Genomic DNA, 23,783 nt, shown 5'->3' with positions numbered 1-23,783 from the left:
CTCAATATGAATCATTAACACCGTGAAAATAAAAACGGTAAAACATCTAGATAACTGACTGATCCTGCTGGCATTGCAAGAAGAGAATATCCCTTCAAATGTCACAGAGCACAGCTGCCTGTGAATGCTGACAGTTGCAGAAGAAATGTCTATATTCTTACCAAAAATCCTGAGGATTATTAAAAACACTGGCTGAAATGCAGAAGCCAAACCAAAACGAGGACACAGACTTTAAAGAATTTCTTGGTTTTAAATCCATTTTGTTATCTCCTAATATACATTGTTTGCACTATAATTACTGGTATATTTGCAGCTAGATCATTGGATCGACTCTGAAGAACAACACATGAATTAGGAAGCTGCAAGATTGTTTCATATCATTATCATACAGGTAAGTAAATAAGTAATACAAATTTTAAGAAACACAGATGTATGTGAGCGACATCAAATCGACAAGTTTCGATAACTACGAAATCAGAGACTTGCGTCCACCTAATGTCATTCAGGCATACAGAAGGGTTGTCTCCATAAAGAATGCCCTTTGCAAGCTTCGTCATAACTGAATACATGCTGTTATAGATACATATGTAAAAATGTAAGGGTGACACACAATACAGAGAGACAGGTGGACAGCAGGTCTGTACGCACAACTGCAAATATTAGCAGTCAAACAAAAATGTAATGCAATGTAATTGGACAAATCATAAAGCAGCATGTCCAAATCATAAAGCAATGTGTCCAAACCCTACTGAAATGTTTATTGACCACCAGGGGTTTTCTAGTTGCTGTGTAATAATCTCAAAGGCCTTCACAGCTGGATGGATTTGTTTTCCACTGGATTGTTTTTTTTTTTTTTTTTTTTTTTTGTACCACTAAATTTAACAAACGCAGTTCAAATTAAAATGACCTGAAAACAATGACTTTTAGCATAGCAATGCAATGACATTCTTATCCCCAACAAGAGCCCTGCTAATAAAGCCTTTCTTTAACCCCCCCCCAACGAACTGTTCTGTCAAGTCAGCTTCCCACAGTGCCCACAGCAAATCATCTCCTCATTTTTCTGCAGTGCCCATGTGGCAAGAGTGCCAGCTGATTATTATTCAATGGCTTTCAATGCTGCCCACTGAGTGAAGTTGTGGTGCCGTACTGTGGAAGATTTAGCTCAGAGCTGTCAACCCCTGACACCAGGGTTCCTAACTAACCACTGATGCAAACGAAGAGATCTGAAATCAAAATGATTAATTTCCCTTTTCTCTGAACAATTAGGAGGGCTATTAACAGTGGCAGATTAACGCACAGGCCCACAGGACCCGTGCCCAGGGGCCCCAGCCACATGGGGAGGGGGCAATAAAACTCACTGTAACCGATAGATCAAAATTCAGCAGTAGATACATATACCAAGAATGTATCAATAAATAAATATTCTTTAATATAATAATGTATGAATACATTTCACAGATCATGTATTATACCATGTTATATACATGCATCTTATTTTATCACTTTTTTCCCTTTTGAACAACTTTATTCTGCAGCGGGTCGAGTGTTTTCTAGTACACTATTCCATTAAGGCAGGTTGCTGAGGTTGCCTCGTGACATGCGTTGTTTGCAGGTATTATGGTTCTGCAAATAAAAGATATGATTTTTTAAGAGCAATAATTGTTACTTAAGTTTTGATCAGGTGTAGCTGGTGTAGAGTGCTTTTTGTATAGGGCAGTCAGCTAATGAATGTGGGTTTGTAATCATTCATGTTTTTTCGAATGCAGATATAGGCATTTTATTTAGGCTTTTGTATGTGACAAAATCAAGCAGTTTCATTTAAGCGTAGTATATTTATATGATTTGCTTTATATACATTTACTGCTATTTTAATAGGAGGAGGGTGGGGGGTCCCAATGTTCTTTGTGACCCAAGAAATCTTAATTCGTCTCTGGCTATCAATTAATTAACGAATTAAAATGTGTTCAATTATTCTAATTGGCATTAAGTGAGTTTGTGAACATGTACCTCTTGCGAGATGAACAGGCTTCTGCAAACTTCATGTAAACTAAAGATGAGCTGGACCTTAGGTTATCACATTTGGTCATCATTTCATTTTGCTTTGTAACAAATTATGTTGATGACAGGTATAAGGCATGCATTTATGCATGAATTGACACAATCCCCTAAATGCATGCCTTACACATGTGATCCATCTCATTTATTACAAAGGAACATGGAATGAATATGGGTAATGAATTACTTCAGGTGTTATTCTTGTGGGATTCAGTCGGAATTCATTATGAACATGTAGCCATTATTTTAAGAGCAGACTTTGAGACTGCTAAAAAAAAAAACCCTGCTTCACATGTCTATCTCTTGACTATCACAGATACACAATGCACTCAGATGCTGTCACAGAGGTGATTTAAGATGGTGCTATTGAAGGCCTACATGACCAACCCCTTCCATCAACTGATCTGGTTATCATGATCTGACACAGGGTATCTATCTATTTAATAATCACATGTCATTCTGTAGCAGATGAGGTTCTGCAGCAAGTCGCATGCAGGGTTTCAAATGAGCCTGTAGTGCTGCACTTTATCAATTTCCCTCCAAAATGAGTGAGTGGAACTGAATGGCCAACAAGGATTCCCACTGCAATATATTTTGCTTTCAAGAGTGATTTACATGCATGAAATCCGTATAATTTGAATCGAGGGAGACAGAATTCAAGCATTCAGTGAGTTACAGTAATCTTAGGGTGACTTGGTATTCAATTTAGTGAATAGAAGACCACCTTGGTAATGTGTCTAATAACTGAGATCACACATCAACGTAACACTGTACTTGCAGAAGACATTTCAGAAAATCCCCAAACATACATGAATCAGAATAAAGTACTGAACCTTTTGGAAAAGGTATGAAATATATATATATATATATATAAATATGGTGGTACATGCCAGATAGCAGAGAGCAGGTCTCTGAGGTCAAAGCCTGTTTTTAAATCAAGCTCTTTGAGCGAATGTTCTTATTCCAGCGTGTAAGGATGACAGCAGCCTTGCTCTCACAGCCACATCTTTTTGTCTGTTCTTCCATTCGGCTACAATCTATTTTTGCACAGTGTTATGAAAATAGCTCTCAGGTGCTATCGGTGTGAAATTTTACCAACTAGTAATTTTCTTTGATAAGGAGCACTGCATATTTAATGGCTTACAAAATACCCTGTAGTTGAGGCTTTCTGATGCTACAGCATGTGTTTAATGATCAGTCTGGTTCAAATGACATGTCATCAATCAACTCAAGCAAGCTGTCATTCTTCGGGGGAGATCGAATTGAAAAGTGGGACAAGATGATTGAATCTGGAGGGATGTGAATGCTGGTGCATGGGCGAGGGTTATTCTGATTCAAGCACACCTCATCAAACTTGAAGTGTAAAGGATTTCTCCTTTCTTTTTTTTTCCCACAAAAAACAACTGTTAAATGCATTTGAAAAAGTCAAACTACAGTCAGACCACAACCTTGTCCATGGATATCATACAAAAATATCATTTTTTGTTTTGTAGTACAAGGTGATGCTATATTGTTGATTACACTGTTTAACAATTTTTTTTTTTTTTTTTTTTTTTTGTTCCTGGGTAGTAAGTGTTATTTCCTAATTGCTTATGCCTCAAAAGTATAGAAAATGTCTATTATTCCCCACAAACTTTGCTTTTGTGACCAGGACAGTGATATTTTGAAATTTACCTATTTCCAGTGGGAAAATGGGCAAATGTGTGTCTTTTCGTTCACATAAAGTCAGAAAAAAACAACATATGAATCCAAATTAACATGTATTTATACTAAAGTAATACAAAAATGACTACAAAAGATTTAGAAGTGAGTAGTTTTTCGAGTATAATTGTAAATCTCGAAAAACTACTCACTTCTAAATCTTTTGTAGTAAAGATTTCACAGATCATGTATTATACCATGTTATATACATGATTTTATTTTATCACTTTTTTCCCTTTTGAACAACTTTATTCTGCAGCGGGTCAAGTGTTTTCTAGTACACTATTCCATTAAGACACACATTTGCCCATTTTCCCATTGGAAATAGTGATATTTTTAAATATCACTGTCCTGGTCACAAAAACAAAGTTTGTGGGGAATAATAGACATTTTCTATACTTTTGAGGCATAAGCAATTAGGAAATAACACTTACTACCCAGGAACAAAAATTGTGTTACATAGTGTTATGCAATAACTGCTTGGTGGCAGAAATGTACATTTGTAATGTTTTTTTTTTTTTTTTTTTTTTTTACCAATTTTTTAATCATGACTTTTTGATAAGATATTTCTGTATATAAGCACTGGTGCAATCTGGAAGTGATTCATGCCATCTGCAGCCTCTAGGGCAGTTATAAAGCTCAGGCAGGTGGAATTAAATGAAAATCTGTAGAGACATGTTATTAAATGACACAGTCAGACTGTAACCCCCATTGCAGTGCAAGCATATGGATTTAAATTCTGATCTCAGCAGGGTCATCTTTTTTTTCTTGAGAAAAATCCAACAAAGTATTATACATGTTTTATCTGTAACCAAAGCAATTGACTCCCCTTTTATGGAATTATTTAGTGTCAGCCCCAGATCAGATTTCATTGCAACACTCAAACGGCACTCTTTTATCTAGTTTGACATCTAATAAACATGCACAGTAGTCAAATCCAGTTAGTTGTACAACATTCATTAGAGGAGTAACCCAGAGACCATGCAGCAAAGTTTATTTGCTTAACAGATAGAGAAAATATTACCTTGTATAGCGAGTACCTAAATTCCCATCAAACATCTACCTGTACAAACACCAAAGTGCATGTCCAGCCCATGGAGACAATACTGCTGCCATGGAGTGAGCTGAAAACAATGCTAAAAACAGCCCTGCTAATTAGTATAGTGTGCACCTGATCCTAGACTTTCTCAGGGGATCAATCATGAGCTTTTCTGGCCACTTTGGTCTGCATGGAAACAGTAATGAGCAAAGCAACTCACAACATAAACAGCTCCCCCATTTCCAGAGACTGCAAAAAACATGGTGCATCCGCACAGAGAGATGAAACGGATAGGCAGTTCAAAGAGGAACAGGGCCGTGATTTATATTTGCGAATTAAGCTTCCTTATCTTGCTACTTCTTGCTGAACAGATGCATTTTCATGTTGAGCAGTATGCAATATTTAAACTCGGATAGTGGTTTCCTGAGCCTTAAGAAAACTACACTCATAAAACTTTCATCCCGGAACATGCCTTGCATTAGTGAGTTGATGGTATGACCTCCTGTATCCACACATCGGCTATTTTCGAAACCTTTTACTGGTTGTGAGCAAAAAGTTCCAGCTGATGCTGCTGGGGCTGACCTCCATCCCACATCCTTGTCCTCTCCCCCAGTGATAAACCTTTGCTTGAAAACAAATACAAAACCTTACCATTGGAATATAATGTGGGTCATGGAATTGTTTCCATCATAGTATAAAAAATTTGATACTCTTTCCTTCTTCGGTTTTCAAGCTTATACCAGGAAATTGCTTAGAACCTCCAGCCAATGGTTTTTCTTCATTCCACATAAACAAAGAGATCCATGTCTTATGTATTCTGTTCTTAGATCTCTGTATGCTGCTGAATAAGTCTGAACCACATCTGTTTTTATTGTGCTGTTTGAACATTGTAATAATTGCTTTTTTATACATTTCTATTGTCTTTTGTATTGTTTTTTCAGGACCACCTTGTAAACAAGGCCACATTCTCAATGGCTAAATAAATAAATAAATAAAAACAAACAAACAAACAAGGGTAGAAATCCACCCAGAATAGAAAAGCGCATAATGGAGGCACCCTGGCTTCAACTCACTTGTATTAATTTATATTAACCTGTGTGTAGGTGGCAGAGCTACTGTTCTGCAATAAACACTAAAGTGTGTTATGCAGCCGCTTTGATTTAAAAAAAAAAAAAAAAAAAAAAAAAAAACACAGGCATCTAAACACTACAAGAGCAGCCCACAGTTGGTTGCCCATGCTTTGCCATAAATTAAAAAGGCCGTCTTTGACATTATCTGCCTTTACAATATGTTAATGGAAGAAAAAAATGAAGTAGGTTCAGACCTCGCTTTGTTGTGAACTTCTTATCACAAATTCACCCTGATGCAAGTTTTGTTCATTAGAGGTCTCCCATAATTACCTGAACAGAGGAACAAAATGAGGTTCAGGTGATTATGATACAAGTGCATCATTAGGGAAAGCAGGGGAAGAGGATTTGTAATTTTTCATTTTGTACCATAGCAACTACAAATTATCTACTTGCTCTGCATCTACAATACTTTCGGGGCATACAGGGAGAGATCTACGAAGCTTTTGCTCCGTTTATAGCTTGCACCACTTTTTTTCCTATAAAGTAAATACACAAATACTCCTGATTTGCAGATTGTTTTGCATTTTATAATCAAATGCACCACGTTCTCCCATAACATACAGTTTAAGAGCCTTGCATTCAACTGAACTTAATGATGCAAAATGACATTATAGTTTTTTTAACCCTCTCTAACTCCATAAAGAAAACTAAAACAGTACAATAAATCTATCAGAGACATATCCACCTGATTGCCCACTGAATCTATTATAATTAACAAGCAGCTTATTACCTCCTACAAGGAAGGTGGGAAGAGAAACATTCTCGTTTACATGGATGTGCATGAACAATGCAGTAAGCAATTCATTTTGACCAACTATACTAGAGGAAAACAAGATATTTAATAACACTGTTCCTGAAGACAACTCATTTACCTATACAGAAGTGGAGGTTACAGGGGCTGTCACTATTAATGTGAGTTAAAACATGGCCATAGTGATTATTGTGATAATTTTTAGCTGATAATCGGTTGATAAATTTCATTTATGTTTTACCCTCTTTGATAGGTCATAAAACATCACAAGGGGTTTTCATGACTACTGGTGAACACTTTGGATCCTAATCAAGAAACACAAAGAAAATTGTGGGGAAGCTATAAAAAAAAGTCCAGCCAAATGCTCGGATATATAGTGAAAAGTGTTGAATTTAAATCAAGGGAAGTAATGTTAAAACTTTAAAATGCATTAGTAAGACCTCATCTTGAATCGCTACAAAAAGGATATTGCTGGTCTAGACAGAGTGCAAAGAAGAGTGACCAGAATTATTCTAGGTTTAAAAGGCATGTCATATGCAGACTGGCTAAAAGAATTGAATCTATTCAGTCTTTAACAAAGAAGACTACGATCTGTCAATGTATTGACAATGCTGACCCAAGGGACTTTTTCAAACTGAAAAAAAGAAAGACCAGGGGTCACAAATAGAGATTAGATAAATGGGCATTCAGAACAGAAAATAGGAGGCACTTTTTTTTTTTACACAGAGAATTGTGGGAGTCTGGAAGCAACTCCCCAGTAATGTTATTGAAGCTGACACCCTGGGATCCTTCAAGAAGCTGCTTGATGAGATTCTGGGATCAATAAGCTACTAACAAGCAAACAAGCAAGATGGGCAGAATGGACTCCTCTCATTTGTAAACATACCTGTGTTCTTATGAAACATGAATAAAGTTTTTATTTTCACATAAAAGTGGAATATTTTTATGTCTGTAAACATTTCTCTATTAAATTCCTCATATCAAACTCATTTTCTCAAAATTTAAGTGTCAAGTGCATGATCAAAGCAAAATACATATTTTTATTTTAACTATTCTTTTTAATACAGTTTCATTGTGTTTTTTTTTTATTTGCTTGATGTTTCAAGTGAAAACATGACTTGCTGTATATTTGCCAGCTCATAATTAAATTACAAAATGCATACGCATAGGAGTGCTTCCTCGCACAATTTAATGCCAACATGTCAAGTCTGGATTAAAAAGTGCCACTTACCGGTACACAGCTGCTGTTTGTTACTGAAAATGACAATGGCCCTGTCAGTGCAATTCATGACATCAATATATTCAAATCTCAGTATGCTCTATAAAATAGATTCAAGGCACAACCTAGCTACACAATACGGCTCACTTCTTTTTAAACCAAGAATGGGACTTAGCAGATGTTAGGCAACATTTAATCTAGCAATTGTCTGGAAACAACTTTATAGGTTTAAGTTATATTATATACATATATTTAAAGATAGGATGTAGGAACAGAATGCATTTAACCTAAACGCAGATACGTGGGGGGAGGAGGGGCTTGTTAGAAGTCTTTAAAATCTTTGACAAAAGTAAACTTAACTCAGGACCTCAGGACATTGGAGATAGACTTGGGACAGAAGGGAGGTGCATTCCTTACACAAAAGAGTGGTGAGGGTATGTAATGGGATTCCTAGTCATGTTGTTGATTGAATTATTGGGATTCTTTAAGACCCAAGTTGAAAACATTTTGAGATCAATCAGCTACCAGGAACTTGGATAAGATATATATGTTTGTATATTCTCATGTTCTTAATAAAGGAAAGAAATGGCACTTGATATCCAAACTGTTTTTTTTTTTTTTGTTTTGTTTTTTTTTGGATGATTTTCATTTAACTCATGATTTAATTGTTCAATTAATTGCCACAAATTTACAGAACTGCATCTGCATAAAGGCCATCAGAAGTGCTACTTGCTAAGTGCACAGCAGAATGGTCAAGCACACTTTGGGGTTGAACTGTATGTGGATGAAAGTTGCTACTGAAGTAAATCTCATGAAAAGCCGTCAGAAGAGCAAAGGGACACAGAGACTGGTTTAACAACTCACAGTATGGGCCACATTGACCACAAACAATACCAAAGTAAAAGAAAATAACAATAAATACAAATTTTTATAAAATATAAATTCCTCATCATGCATTTTTATTTCAGCACAGTATTATCCAAACTAATGGGTGGCTTTCGCTCCTGCTCTCCAGACTGAAGTATCATCCAAGCTTTCAGATTCCACTGATTTCCAGCCTTGAGAACAATGTATGGAGCAATGAAAACCTGAAAAACGATCCAAAGGAAATATAATAAGGCTGTGGTATGAAATAAAACAAGCAAGTAGTCAGAGAATGGGATTGGAAAAAAAAAAAATTCTAATAGGAGGCTCAGTGTTTCTTATCTTGCTACAGCGGTGAATGTGATGGGAAGATCAGCTTTACAGTGAAATGGAGGCACAGTCATTAAGTTAGGATAAAAACAGACCCTAGGAGAGCCTGTGTGCCTTAAATCACAAGACCTACTGCTAGAGAAGTATTCATCCTGCTTAAGAAAAACTCATTTGGTAGACAATTATACAGTCTAAACCAATGGAGCCTCAATGACGCTCCTGTTGTATAAAAAGTAAGTAAGTAAAAGAGATATCAAAGCTACAAATTCAGGGAATACAAACAAAAGGGCTGGCATAGAAGCCCCACAGAGCTTGAATGATAGCAAGTGGAAAATGGGTTATGTGGTTGTAAGAGAAACCAGTACACAATATACAAAGGTAGGGTGGTGCAAAGGTATTAAGTATACAATTATTTTTTTGTCAGAGGAGGAAGGAATAGGTCACATTGGAAGGTGTACTGTATAGGGTTGTTCAAGTATTAGTGCACATCATGAAGTGGAGAAGGAAAAAGCTACACAGTATTGCAGCATCTCATCTACCTGCTTTGTTACTTTTGGGACCTTGGATGATATAGCTGGCAGAATAACAAAGTACTGCCCGCGCAGTTAGTGCTTCTGAGAAAAGGAGCTTAGCCAGTGGCCACTGCAGCACAAATAAGGGGGAAAGGCTATCACTTTTTTTTTTGCATTTGTTGTTTTTTTTGTTTTTTTATCTAAAGAACACACTCTAAGAACCAGACACACAGGACATGGTCTAAGAAATGCCACCAGGTGTAAAAAAAAAGAAAACTACCTGACCAAAAGAAATGCTAAACAAACAGGTAAATAAGGGGTTAGTATAAAATACCTATTTCTTGATAATGTTGAATGGACACCAGACCTGTGGAGCAAATATATATTGGTGGAGGTATATATTGGTGTGTAGAGAGGGCTTTTATGATGAGTCAGCAGTGACTTTTCCAGTTGTGCTTGCCTGACAATACCTTGGGAAGCCCTGTCTGAGGCTAACAGAAAAAAACAGAAGGCATCCTGTGGCACACAGCTGGCATGGAAGATGAAATGGAATGGTTAGACCAATTAGTATAGCTGTCCTGGTTCAAGCTCAAGCATTTAAACTAATCGCATCCTGAAACCAAGCAGAAGACTAACCAGACCAGGGGTTGGAGAGCAACCAGATGGTATAGCTGGTCTTTCTACATTACGCATTTATATAAGCAAACACATTAATAGCTAATCCCTTGCACATAGAAACATCTTGATTTGGATTGACGAATCATGTCCATGGAATCAGGGTACAGTGAAACTCAATCACCTGACTTTTAAGCCTTTCTGCTCGGAGGCCAAGACCAGGTTTGAGTGCAGGCTGGGGAAAGCTGGTCCTTGCAGTCCAGCTGTATGTTCTAACCATGCTGCAAACCGTTTCATTGAACTAATTTAACCTCCACCCAAAGTTATACTTCTTTAAAGTATTTCCATTGTATTTCCTAAACCTGGAGTGAAGAGGCCTTCCAGGACTGTGACTGATATCTATCTATCTATCTATCTATCTATCTATCTATCTATCTATCTATCTATCTATCTATCTATATATCTGTATATATGTGTCATATATACACACACACCACACAATAGATATATATATATAAAACAATTGTTCATTAGTATATACAATGTAGGCAAAATATATAATATATATATATATATATATATATTATATATATATATATATATATAATATATAACCTACATTGTCCTGTCTGGATTCTTACAAAAATACCATCCCTGCCCAATTTTTCGAGGGATGTTCGATTGTTAAAATTAACTTAACAAAATTAACAATCGCCGTATGGGGAATTAGAGCCAGGGGCAGGGTTTAATCTCGGTCAGTCCGCAATGGGTTTAAAAGGAGTGCAGCCAGTCTGCTGCTGTGTGAAGAACCCCGACTGAAGGTCGTAAAAGGTACTGTAAAAAAAAAAAAAAAAAAAAAAAACACAAACAGACAAACAAACCCCAACCCCCCACCACCCACACACTACGTTTGGTTTTTGTGTGTAAAGTGTGTTGTATTGCATTACATGTCAGGTAAACAGCTTAGCTGTCCTGCAAGACAGGGACCTACATGTCAGGGACCTACATGTCTGTAGTCAGTGCTCGTGAGAGCTAGGTTTTTGTTTGTTTATTTTTGGTTGCAATAAAAGTTTGCGTAAGCACTGAAAATCAAAGTTTTCATCTCTGGGTCACGTTTTTAAGGGGGCTTCAACCCAAACTACGGCCAAGCTTGTTCACATATGGTATCAGAACCCTGGAACGCCCCTGTTGACCCAGAAAATAAAAATAAAGAATTGATCCAGAGTTAAAGAAACTGCTGGAACAAATCAAAATAAATAATGCTGGTTGGGAGGAGAGCAACAGTCAGTGGAGAATGGAACGGGGGCTGCCAAACCCAGAACGAACAGAGCTGGACTTGCTCTTCCAAAAATGGAAGCTGGCAAGACAAGCCTCGCAGTCTCCAGCAGTAGAGAAAGAGGAGCTGCCACCACCTTGTGAAGAGAAGCTAATAAGGGAGAGGGGATGAGACGCATGTCTCCACCACAGCCCCGACCACCAGCCCCACAAACCAGTCAGGCGCTGTCGGATGCGGTCCCTTGCCCTGGGCTCGTCGGTCCCCTGGGTGGAATACCTAGACCTCCCTCCTCTTGCCCTAACTCCCAGGCCACCGGACTGCCAGGCACAGTTGCTTGCCTGGTCCCTCACTCCGCTCCTCCTAAAGGTACAGACGTCACTAAGTGGGAGTCAGATGTTGCGTGCGCTGCCCCTTCTCCTACTCTGTTCCCCCTGTGGCTTCAGTCGTCTCTGCGCCGGTCCATAGCCGCACACCTCTGCCTGCCATCCCTTGACCCTGGTCGCTGGTCTGCGTTTACCTCTGAGTCATGTTTTTAAAGGTGCACAAACCCAAACTACGGCCAAGCCTGTTCACAATATGTATTGGACACACATTACACCCTCGCTATAGAACCTGTCGGGGTCCGTCCAAGTCTTTTGTTTGTTGTATTGAGAGGTTTGTTACAGCGAAAGAATAATCAAAATGAAGGTTAAACTGTTGGGTAAGTTAATGAGATGAGATTGTTAATGCAAGTAGAATTACATGCACCTGTTTGTTTCATGTACGCAGTATTCTGTCTTTGCTTTATCCTGTTCGTTAAAGAATGAAAATGCAGTACAGAAAGCACAAATCCCGAATTGAAGCTGAACATTTAATCCAAATCAATCTGACACGAATCATTTCAAAAGTGCACCAAATCTTAATCCAACATACAGGAATCCCAAACTGAGCTTTTATTTCAAATCATCGCGACATGAAATGTTTGATATGAAAAGTTCATCAGATTCTCTTTTTTTTTTTTTGTTATTTTTAATCCATTTTTCTTTGCCTCCTGGTTCAAAAAAGTGTTATTTGACAACTTGTATTCACGACAGAGACATGCCTGTTACTCCTTTTTTCAAATGACCAATATAGTTTCATTATAATGAAGGGGGTTATAGTGATGGTGTATATATATATATATATATATATATATATATATATATATATATATATATATATATATATATATACACACACACACACACACACACACACACACACACACACACACACTAAAATAAGGCTTTAGGTTTGTGTTGATTTGTGCTGGTTCACAATGGCATACCGCACTTCTAATTAGATTCACGGATTGATGAGGACTTCATATATACCCCCGATATATAACAGTACTGACGGCCCAAACTAAAGCCACCCTAATTGGAGTGTGAAGTCTGGAGAAGACTATACTTACCGGGTACAGGGTCTTGTGATTTACTGATCAGTACATCACAGAATACTTGGATACTATGCCAGGGAAATGAGCATGGACTATGGGTTGCACCTTGCGGAATTCTCTGGCAACCTGATTACCTAGAGCAGGCTAAAAACATCAAACCCCTTACAACTACAATAAAATGATATGCAGGGATGCATATAGAGCAGGATGCAAATTAAATGCATTTTTTTTTTAATTTATTTAAAGAAGTACGTGTTTGCCAGCCATGTGTAAAGGCTTTAATCCATTGATTCAGATGACCAGATTTCACAGCGGATATTGACAATTCAATTTCTCAACTGTTCAGTACTTCACACAGCTTCTAACGGCCCTTTAGAATAGAACAATACGACATGCCGTGAGGTTCTCATATACAGTAACTGCATTTAAAATCCAATAAAGGATCAAGAATCTGTGCTAACCATCTTCCCAGCTTTCCTCTGCAGCTCATTGTCTCAAGGACAGAGTTTTAATAATGAATGGTACAAAACAACTTTAAATGCATCGTACATTACACAGGTTCAAATTACTTCCAGGAGAATATAAACTTTCAAATGGAAGATTCTATATAAACCCTTTTATATTGTTAGATACCAGAACAAACAAGCGTATCCACTGCTTCACTTTCCAGGAGAAAGGGAAAAGGGAAGTGAAGTTGTAACATAAGAAAAAAAAAAAGTTTTACAACTATGCCAGTCGATCTAAAAAAACAACACAAATACAGTGTAGCACTGTGAGCAGAAAGGAAAACCCCAGCCTTGACTACATTATTGAGGCCAAGAAAGGACCGTACATAATAATAGAACTCTAAAGATGGAAAATAATCCAAATACATTTTTATAAAGATATGTATTCGAAGGTGGCTAGGTCAGTGTGGCACAAGAGACAATTTGCAGTTCTTCCAGGCCAATCAGGAGATTTTCTCTTGGTTTAGTGATTGTAAATTTTCCGTTTTCAAAAAGGAAAAAAAAAAAAAAAAACAGGGCAAAAAATATATATTGAGTACGCATGAGATGACTTTTCATCACTCAAGTACGAAAAAAAAGAATAATTACTGCATAACATATGAGATGAAAATCACACTTTTGATAAATACTCCATTCAGATGACATTAACTAAATAATAAAATAAAGCTTAGAAAGACTGGTGGGAGCCTTTATAGAATAAGACAGAAATGTAATTCCAAATTTCCGTTATGCGTGGTGCATTCTGAAAAGATGACAAACACTTTTACTTGCAATGATTGTTGAAATAAATAAAATAAACGTGTAACAGTTGTTAATGCCATATGTCATTAAATTGCCGGCATTCAACAGTTTGTGACTACATACTGTAGCGAGCAATATATTTCATGATTGCATGCAATTATGTTATCTACTAGAATTATTATTCATGTTTTAATTTTATGGCCAATCTGTTGATGTGTAATGCCTGCAAGATTGTGCTGTTACGATGCAATATCTGTCAGGATGAAATGTTAATGATATATTTGCAAAATGATTCGACATTGGTGCAGGGGGAAAAAAAACTCAAACAAAGCTGTTACCTTTTTTATACTGCTGAATTCAAATGGCTTTATATGCATTGAATACCATTATGCCTAATGTCTTCTCTGTACAAATTCTACTGTCCCACAGGACTACAGCACTCCTCACATGAAGTTAGCACTGTGACAAGCCCAGGACTATATTCACAATAGAAACAAGACCACTACAGGGAAATGCATAACAAATTCAAATTTCCTCCACAGTAGGCTATATCTGTCACTTCATTGGAAATATGTCCTTCCTGTTTTTTGTTTGTTTTTTGGTTGTGTCATTCTAGACCTGTAGGCAAACTGTTCTCTGTTCCACACAATTACAGACAGGATCGACTACATGTATTTCTTTACTCACAAAATAAAACCGAGCACTGACGAATTACAATACCTACAACAGAACAACCTTAAAGTTACGGCAGCTCACACAACCGTTCCATAAATTTTAGTTGTTCTGAAGTTCTGTTCTGATTTTGAATGGAAGTGTAGTAAAGATTCATTTTAAATTCAATGCTTTCTTTTCTGTCACTAACCAACCAGCTACTTCCACTCCTGGCTAACATCCTTTCACCCTGCAATATTCTTTGACCAAGAAAGTGCAACCAAGGTGAAAAGACCCAGCAGGTGTAAATGTACACTTGTAGGCATAAAAAACTGAGAACCTTCTTTAACCTAGAGTATGTAGTACCAAAAATCAAGTTTCAAAATGAAAACATTTTCTATGACACACGTTTCTTTCAAAACTGCACATTTGATACCTATGAAGCTAATGTGAGTGGAAAGCAGGCGTGCAACACTTATTTTCATTTGGGTGTTGGGGCATTTATGCAAAACTTTAAATACAATTGTAGGAGGGAGTGTGTAACAACATAGCATCAGGCCCCAAATGTTGTCGGCAGGATTGAGGCTCAGAGACAAGAAGCTGCAGTTTAAAGAACAGGAACAAATAAAAGGGCACAAATTCTGATCCAACTAACTTTAAATACCAGGGCATTCCATTTTAGTTCTTTTGGTTATCCTTAATGTTGTTGTAATTGACTCTGCAGCTGACGCATAGTTCACACACCCTAGTCTTGTATCTTGTAAAGTGCTTTGTGATGGTGGTCCACTATGAAAGATTATTATTTTATTTTTTCATAGTAGGTCTTGCCCCTTTTTTTTCTTTTTAATGAATTTAGCCATCTCCAATTTTGAACCCCAGTTTTCTCCCCAATTTAGTGTGCCCAATTATTATCTGTATCCTTGGCTCACCACTGGCAACTGCTGGCTGACTTGACTGGAGCATGTGTCCTCTGAAATGTGCTCCTGCTAAGCTGGCATTTTTTGCATTGTGGATCCACAGCAAGGCCACCAGACATATAGCGATGAAGACAACACAGATCTGGTGGCTGCACTGCAGAACCACATATGCCCTATTGGCCACAGGAGTTGTTGATGAGTGGTGAGCATGGATTACTTTGCTGATCTAAGCTCTCCCTACCTGGGCTGTGCTTAGCAAATTGTGTGCCACCCCCTAGGAGCTCCCGGTCATGGTCCGCTGTGACATAGCCTGGACTTGAACCTGCAATCCTCAGACTATAGGGCACATCCTGCACTCCACGTGGAGTGCTTTTACTGGGTGTGCCACTTGGGAGCCCCCTTACCCTTTTTTTAACACCAAATAATACACTGAAAATACCATATATGCAGGGTAATTAAACTATTAAATAAATCCCATAATACTATGTGAAAGGCCTCAGAGTATACCCATTGTCAACTAGATTTGAGTCAGATGCAGTGAAACCGACATTATCCAAGACTCACAGCAAGTCAGGGGCAGTGGGAGTTCAATATCAGGGTCTTCAATACTGCAAGCCCTCACATCTGATAGCTGTTCCACAAAGGATCGTAACTTATTCAGTATTGTAAATCTGGCCAGTCGTAAATGCCACTGCCTAGGTTTATCGAAAGCAGGCCAGAGACTCTTTTGATGTACTATCTCAGCAGGGAATTTGTGCCACTAAGCACAAATGCACAAAATATATACTGTACATCACGCCAAGGCAAAAGCATTCAAAAGATATATATATATATATATATATATATATATATATATATATATATATATATATATATATATATATATTCTTAATATATTAGATATATATATAAAACAGAAACATTAATCCTCCTGCAAATGTATTTAAGTGTAAAAGTGGGAGGCTGGGCGCGAACCATCGACCCCACAAAAGTCTTAACTACAATGCAAAAGAGCCAGGCTAGTTTGGTTTTATGGTTTTAGAGCTTTAAATCTCATCTCATCTCACTGACTGTGAACAGAACCCATGTCGGCAGTATATCAGATAACACTGCTCATTGCATATGGAATTATACTTTTTCGTTTTTCAGTTTGGTGTTTATTTTGTTGTAGGCAAGTAACTTGAAGTTAACAAAATGAATTTCAAAATACATTTAAAAAAGAAAAAAAAACCTAACTCAATCACTCTGAAGCAGAAGAACACCATTAGGTTTCACAGATGTCCTATTAGAATTCCAAAACGATATGCAAGTAGTCAAACTAATGCAGAAAGATTATTTACATCTATTGAAAGCTTTTTAATATAGAAGCAGTAAAATACAGTATGTTCAAGCCTCACATCAAACCACAACAACGAAACCAATGACCTCACTTACTCCAGACTAATCAAGCATTATTAATTCATTTCTTAATCAGACAAGCCTAGAAAATCATTTATTTGACATTTTACTAAGAGATTACCCATATAACAAATACAGTGTTGTATTCATGGACAAAGCACTATTAGTTTATTGTAGTAAACTAGCACTCTATATAGTATATCATTGTAAATGATAGTGTTTTATAGTATATGTATATGGGTAGACAAGAGGAATACCCAGGTTTTCACAATCTAACAAAATTAAATGTACAATTTTCTATAAATTTGCAGTTTTTAAGAACTCTTTAACCACTATACAAGAGAGCCAGGATCAGGAGCTAGTCACTAGCAACTCTCACACTTTTGCTTTTACAAACCAACCCCTGGATTGCATCCCATCGTAACACCAATGTGTTGTAAAAACAGAGCTAATATGTATGCAGATCTTAATCTCCAGTATCTTAACTTAACTCATGGTCCCCCTCCTCGAACCCACGATGACCCTCTTCTGCTTTGAAGAAGAGATTTCGTATCAGAATTAATAGCAGTACTGTTGTTATTTCAGGATATTAAAACGTTTCAACTACAGCACTGCAGATTCCTAAACGCTCATCTAAACCGCAATGCAATTTAATATACAGTGTTACATTTAGAAAGGGCGGTGCTGGTACTAGATCTGCTGTATCTGTTTGAGAGTGTTCAGTCCAAAAGATCAATATCTTTTGACAAAAAAAAAAAATCTATTAGTTTTTAATAAAAGTTTTCTTGTTTTGTTTTGTGGTGGTTGTTAAATGATTTTGTGACACTACAAATATCGATTTTATTGGTCCTTAACATGATGCACTTCCCTCAAAATTGGAAAAGAGCATCTCCGCTTTTCCATAAAATCAACATCCTGCTGAAGGCACTTTTTTTTTTGCACAACGCTGATCTCCTTTCTCCTCCACTTGTTTAGCAGGCTCTCGGTACAGTACACAGAGAAGGACAGACTGCATTCCTCTGTCAGTTTCTCAGCAGCACTTTTCTCAATCCACACTGTGGCTAAGGATGCCTGCAGTGAAATTAACAAAGCCGCCACAGATTTACTGCTACCCATCACCGACGATTCTTTAAAAAACGAGGAAAAGAAAAATGGAGGGGGGGTGGGGGGGGCAGCACTGGTCACCCAGATTGCTCTGCTCCCATCTGTTCTGTGAAAACCAACACTACAGAGAAGCGAGCTAATAAAAAAAAAAAAAAAAAAAAAAAAAAAAAAAAAAACATCACCATGTGCTGCTTTATAAAATGACTATGGACCCCTGCATTGTGAGCTGATCCTCTTTGCAAAGATTTATGTGCCGCTTGGATAATGCAGTTCTTCTCTGAAAGACCTAGCGTAATTCAAGCTGGGTTTTTTTTTGTGTTTTTAAGGTTGTGGGTTTTAACACGGTATATTTGAGATTTGGGTTACCTCAAACGTTCGGAGGAATTGCCTGCTTCTCTCGATGAGTAGTCATTGTGTATGCGATGCGAGTATTTTGTCACTTTGCTTGTTATTTATCTGTTACTCCTCATACCTGCCCTCTTAAATAATAGGACAGAGAAATAGCGCAGATCAGTCTCTGTCTGTCTTTTCCATTATCGCTTTTGGTTTCTTTACAAGCATGTACCACTGAGACCAGGAGTGGAAGTTTCCATTAGGGAATCTTTTTAGCAGCCTTGGCCCCAAGCCATAAATATTTATTGTTTCGAACCAGAACATTGTTCATGTTACTTATATAACATGATAACAGAAACATTAAGTGAATGTAAAGAGTAAAAGTGTACTGTACATAACTAAAGGCAGTTAATGTAAATACATTGGAATAAACAGAGATGAAATCTGAGTAATTAAAAACATGCCTGAAATGCAAAACATTACTGAGTGATTTGGAGGCTCTAATTGCTCTTATGCTCAGATCTTAACATGTTGTTTAGGCATCTTTCTGTTTATCTATTGGGTTTGTGTTTGTTTCAGTAAAGAAATACTAATTGCTTACTACCTGTAAAGAAAAGTAAGAGCTCTGAAAAAACTTTATAAATGTGAATTTCAAACCACATGCAGTTGAATATACTGTACATACTTAAATTAACCATATTGCTGTGTTTCAGATAAGCATTTCACCCTAAAACATGTACTCTATATGGTAGAGATTTAACTAATAGCACAACAATATGTTAATTATAGGGATAAGCAGTTTTTCACAATACACCCTTTCTGAGGTGCATACAATGCTGGTACGCTACCTTACTTAATTTCCGTAGAAATCAATGAAGTTGAGTGCATTATTGGACACTTCTGTGAAACAGCAAAATAGCAATACCTGTATAATTATAACATAGCTCGGTTCTTGGCAGCCCTCACGGGGTTATGGCACATGGGAATATATCAAAGCAAAGACAAGGCAATATAGAAGCTGTTCGTCTTCTGAAAGTATGTTTATTTTCAATACATATATATTATATATATATATATATATATATATATATATATATATATATATATATATATATATATATATATATATATATATATATATATATATATATATATATATATATATATATGATAATATAAATAGAACCCTAAATTAAAATTAATAAAATAAAAAAACATCACATCACCTTGCTGGGTTATAACAAGGCTAAATTAAAATTACTTTCTAAGCACACTACGGGAGAAAAGAGATCACACGATCCTAGGCACGCCTCTTCGTTAATTTCAGCCTTACCAGCACACCTGAAACAATCCATCCTTCTCTGTGGTTTATTTCTGCAGTAAGAGCTGTAGTATACGGGAGCAGTGTGTAGACCAGAATGCCATTTTTTAGGGAAAACAAACTGAACAATGCGCTAATATTTAACAGTGGAGGCATTAACCTCAAGCTGAGCTGTTTTTATTTGTTTTGTTTTTTAATGTTAATTTTGCTTTTCTTTATAACCTTAGTTCTTCGTTTTTCTTTCCTAGCCTCCTTTTATAATGTGTTTATTTGAAGCTTTCTCTCAACCGCCTAAAGTCATCTTATTTACCAAAAAAGCTATTAGTATGATCTTTGAGACATAATTTGGATCTACAAAATAAAAGCAAGCATACCCCTATAATTATATTGACAACATTGAATTAGCGGGCAAGTAAAGGTGTTGCTTTTAGTTGCACTCGCTATACAGCTGCAGTTTGCTTCATATACATTTGCGAAGTGCACACTGATGTAGAATCAGCAAATGCAATATGTATATGATTATAATAACACTTACACTCGTGCCCCAGTAGTTTCAGAGTATATTCAGAAACTGGAATACAGTACAATACAATGAAATAGTCTAGCCCAGATAAAACTACATGCATTTCACGTGAGAGTTCCAAAACTCTATAGTTTGCTGTATGGGACACAAGAAAAGAAGTGTCGGTATCTGGAGCACATGACCGCATTTACAAAGAATGAGAAGTGACAGACGATATTCTACGACTTGCTACAGGACACTTGACTGATCAACCTGTCTGACAATAATGAAAAAGTAACCCGGCTATATTAGTACCAAGGAGGGTTTTACAGGCCGGCAAGAATCAAGAAGTATCAGTTTCACTGTATAGCGGTACTTTGTAGCTGTCTCATGCTAACATGCAATGCTTTCTTTTTTTTCAATAATTTAAACAAAAATGAGACCGCGCTCCACTCTATGAAGTTTTCAAACGGCTTATATTTTATTAGCCTGCTATCTGCATATCAAGCGATGCGACACAAATGAAACGATTTACATACAAAGTAACAACTTCAAACTTTTACGGCTTGTTTGTGTTTACATTTCACAACTGTATAGCCACTAGTCCTACTTCCAGACAACTTTAGCACAACCGTCTGTGCAGTATCACCTCATATTTTGACTTTTGTATCCGTTTGGAATTCTTAAGGAATGCAACAGTGTGAAACGTAGCATGACTCTCTCTCTCTCTCTCTCTCTCTCTCTCTCTCTCTCTCTATATATATATATATATATATATATATATATATATATATATATATATATATATATATATATATATATATAATAATTGTATCTCTGTTCCCGAAGCATTCGGGTCTCTCTCGTTACCAGTATAACACCACAGCCGCCGCTGCTGCGCCGGCTTCCTACGGTACTCAGTCAAGGCTATACCAGTAATAAGCGCTTCTTAACCCACCTTTGCCTGCAAGGACGTTGCAAAGCCCCATCGTTACCAAAGTAACCACCAAGGATATTCTTAGATTCTCCATGACGAGGAACAGGGCACGCTGACCCCAGTGGTGTTTTGGAGTGTTTTTTTTTTTTTTTTCTTCTTGCAAGCAGCAACAATAAGGAAAGGAGAAGTAAAAGGTGCACTTGCTCGCAGATACACAGTAGAGAATGTTCAGCGCTGATCAGTGAAAGGACAGGAGCACTGACTAACGCACCCCAGGACTAGACCGTGACGTCACTGGGAGGAGAGGCATTCATATTCATAGGAAGAGCAGTTTTAAACACATCTAAACTAGCGCTGACAGATTCAGTTATTGGGGTTCAGATAAAACCAGCACCCGCCTCTCAGATATCACATTTAAGCCAGTACGATTGATGTTGCTGATTACTATTATTAAATGTATTCGGGGAGATGGACAAAGTAAGCCATTTAAACTTTTAACTAGTCACAAGGGATAGATCCAAACCGGGGACAAAGTGTTAACAAGAATGTCATATATTCATTTTTGTTTAATATATATATATATATATATATATATATATATATATATATATATATATATATATATATATATATATATATATATATATATATTAGATATCGATTGACGCTGCTTTTACCATTTTTCATCACATAAATAATTTACTGTAAGGGGTTTATTTGGAAATGTAAAGTATCCCTATGCCTTGTTCGTGGTGAAAATCCATGCATTCTGTAAAGATGCGTGACACAGCTGTCCTTGATTTCATGATTACAGCTGAAGTCTGATATACAGATGCTCCTGCTAATTGGCCACCAACTATCAAGTCCCTTTCAGACTCCCATAAATCATTTATTTTATTCCTTGTTAGGTCAACTGACAGCTCATTATTTCACACTGTGCCTGCTCCGTGTCTTACTGGTTTCTAATAAAGTGACCACGCCCTCTAGTGCAGTGCATTCGGTAGAGGATGCAAGATGAATCTGAGTTGGTAAGGCAATATTAATCAATGAGAAACAGAAGCACTCAGAACTGTAGTGTTTTCTGTTTGTCCTGCTTGAAAATCAATACATATAAGACAACACAAAAAAACAGAGCCCATCAGCAGTTATGCGAACAATGCCAGCTAAAGCTTTAATATTATGATGTGATTGGCCCATTGAAGCTGTAGCTTTCTTCTACTATTCACTCTGTGTCCTTCCCCTCTCAGTGTCAGGGTCATAAATAGAAAGGAATATCCATAGTGTGGTGGGACGCCAACACATACTTCCCAGCTTACTGAGTGTCTGCCACAAAGATATTTAAAGACCCTGTCTTGAACGAAGACTCTCAATTCTCATATGCATAACACAGATGTCCCACGGGTGCTCTTGTGTCTTATACCTGATGAAGAAAAGGTCATCATTTGCTGTAGTTACTGATTCTGCATCTTAATATGTGATTTAAAAAAAAGATCCAAATGCCATAGCCATATACAATGAAGTGAAATTCTCATTGGGCTAGACTTTTTATCCATAAAAAAACCTGTTCTTTTAATCTCTCATGAGTTAAAGCTAAGAATAGGAGTCTGACATTGCAAACCGAGACACTAAAAATCAAGAAGGCTTTTCTTGATGTGCTGGATTCTCTCAGTCTGTAAATAGCATGAGATTTATTACATGACCCTGCCACTTACATAAATAAATAAAATACATATTTTGTTTTAAACTTTTTTCAATTTGGCCCAGTGCCTAATTCCTCAGTGCACAAACCACACCTACTGTAACCCCCTTAAAGCCGAACGATTACTGAGCCAAGTAAACACACAGACAGGTAGCAGGTAGAACAGGTGGCCAGCCATAGGCCACCATCATCCCCCTGGAGGAAGTCAGCTGCAAAGGTGTGAGCCTGGGCACTGGCAGGCTGATCTTTGAACAGGAGAGATAGTTCATTACAGGAGCATTTATATAATGTATCAAGACTGGCTCTAGACAAGCCACCAGTCCTAGGGACACATCATGTTCCTTCTGCTTTGAGTCGTTTCTATGAGTCATTTCCAAACTTGTGCATTTTGGTTCCGGATTCATTCCTTGTACCACTTGGAGACAGTTTATTGAAAACTTACAAGGCATGAGTGTGAATGCATTAGCACAGAGTAGTTTTTTTTTTTTTTTTTCAGCTGAGTCTCACATTGCTGTATGGTTGATAACATGAATTATCCAAGAAACATTCTCCTTCAGACACCATCCAACAGCCCTGCTTCACAACTCATTAGTAGAAGTAATGCTCACTTCCTCAGAATGATCCTCATACATTCCATGATAGACCTTTCGTGTTTGATATTTAATGAAGGGTTCCTTGCTTTATTAAAGAAAAATTGCACAATAATTTGAAAGTCTTAGAAGATTTGCAATATGCAGTTTACTATATGTGTGGTAGATGCTGGAC

At 37.1% G+C, this 23,783-nt stretch overlaps 1 protein-coding gene across 1 annotated transcript in view; it reads right to left on the bottom strand.

Annotated features, from left to right (window-relative positions):
- LOC121323582 (calsyntenin-2-like) overlaps positions 1-21,577 on the bottom strand; it is a 178,337-nt gene extending 156,760 nt beyond the window's left edge. The window contains exon 1 of the mRNA XM_041264721.1: positions 21,341-21,577. Coding sequence (XP_041120655.1) covers positions 21,341-21,413 — 73 coding nt within the window. The 5' untranslated portion in view covers positions 21,414-21,577. The remainder of the gene's footprint in view (positions 1-21,340) is intronic.
- Between the last annotated feature and the right edge of the window lie 2,206 nt (positions 21,578-23,783).

The sequence above is a fragment of the Polyodon spathula genome, chromosome 11, assembly GCF_017654505.1.
Source record: "Polyodon spathula isolate WHYD16114869_AA chromosome 11, ASM1765450v1, whole genome shotgun sequence".
NCBI classification, from domain to species: domain Eukaryota; kingdom Metazoa; phylum Chordata; class Actinopteri; order Acipenseriformes; family Polyodontidae; genus Polyodon; species Polyodon spathula.
The sequence above is the reverse complement of the archived record's forward strand: the minus strand, read 5'-3'. Positions and strand labels throughout refer to the sequence as shown.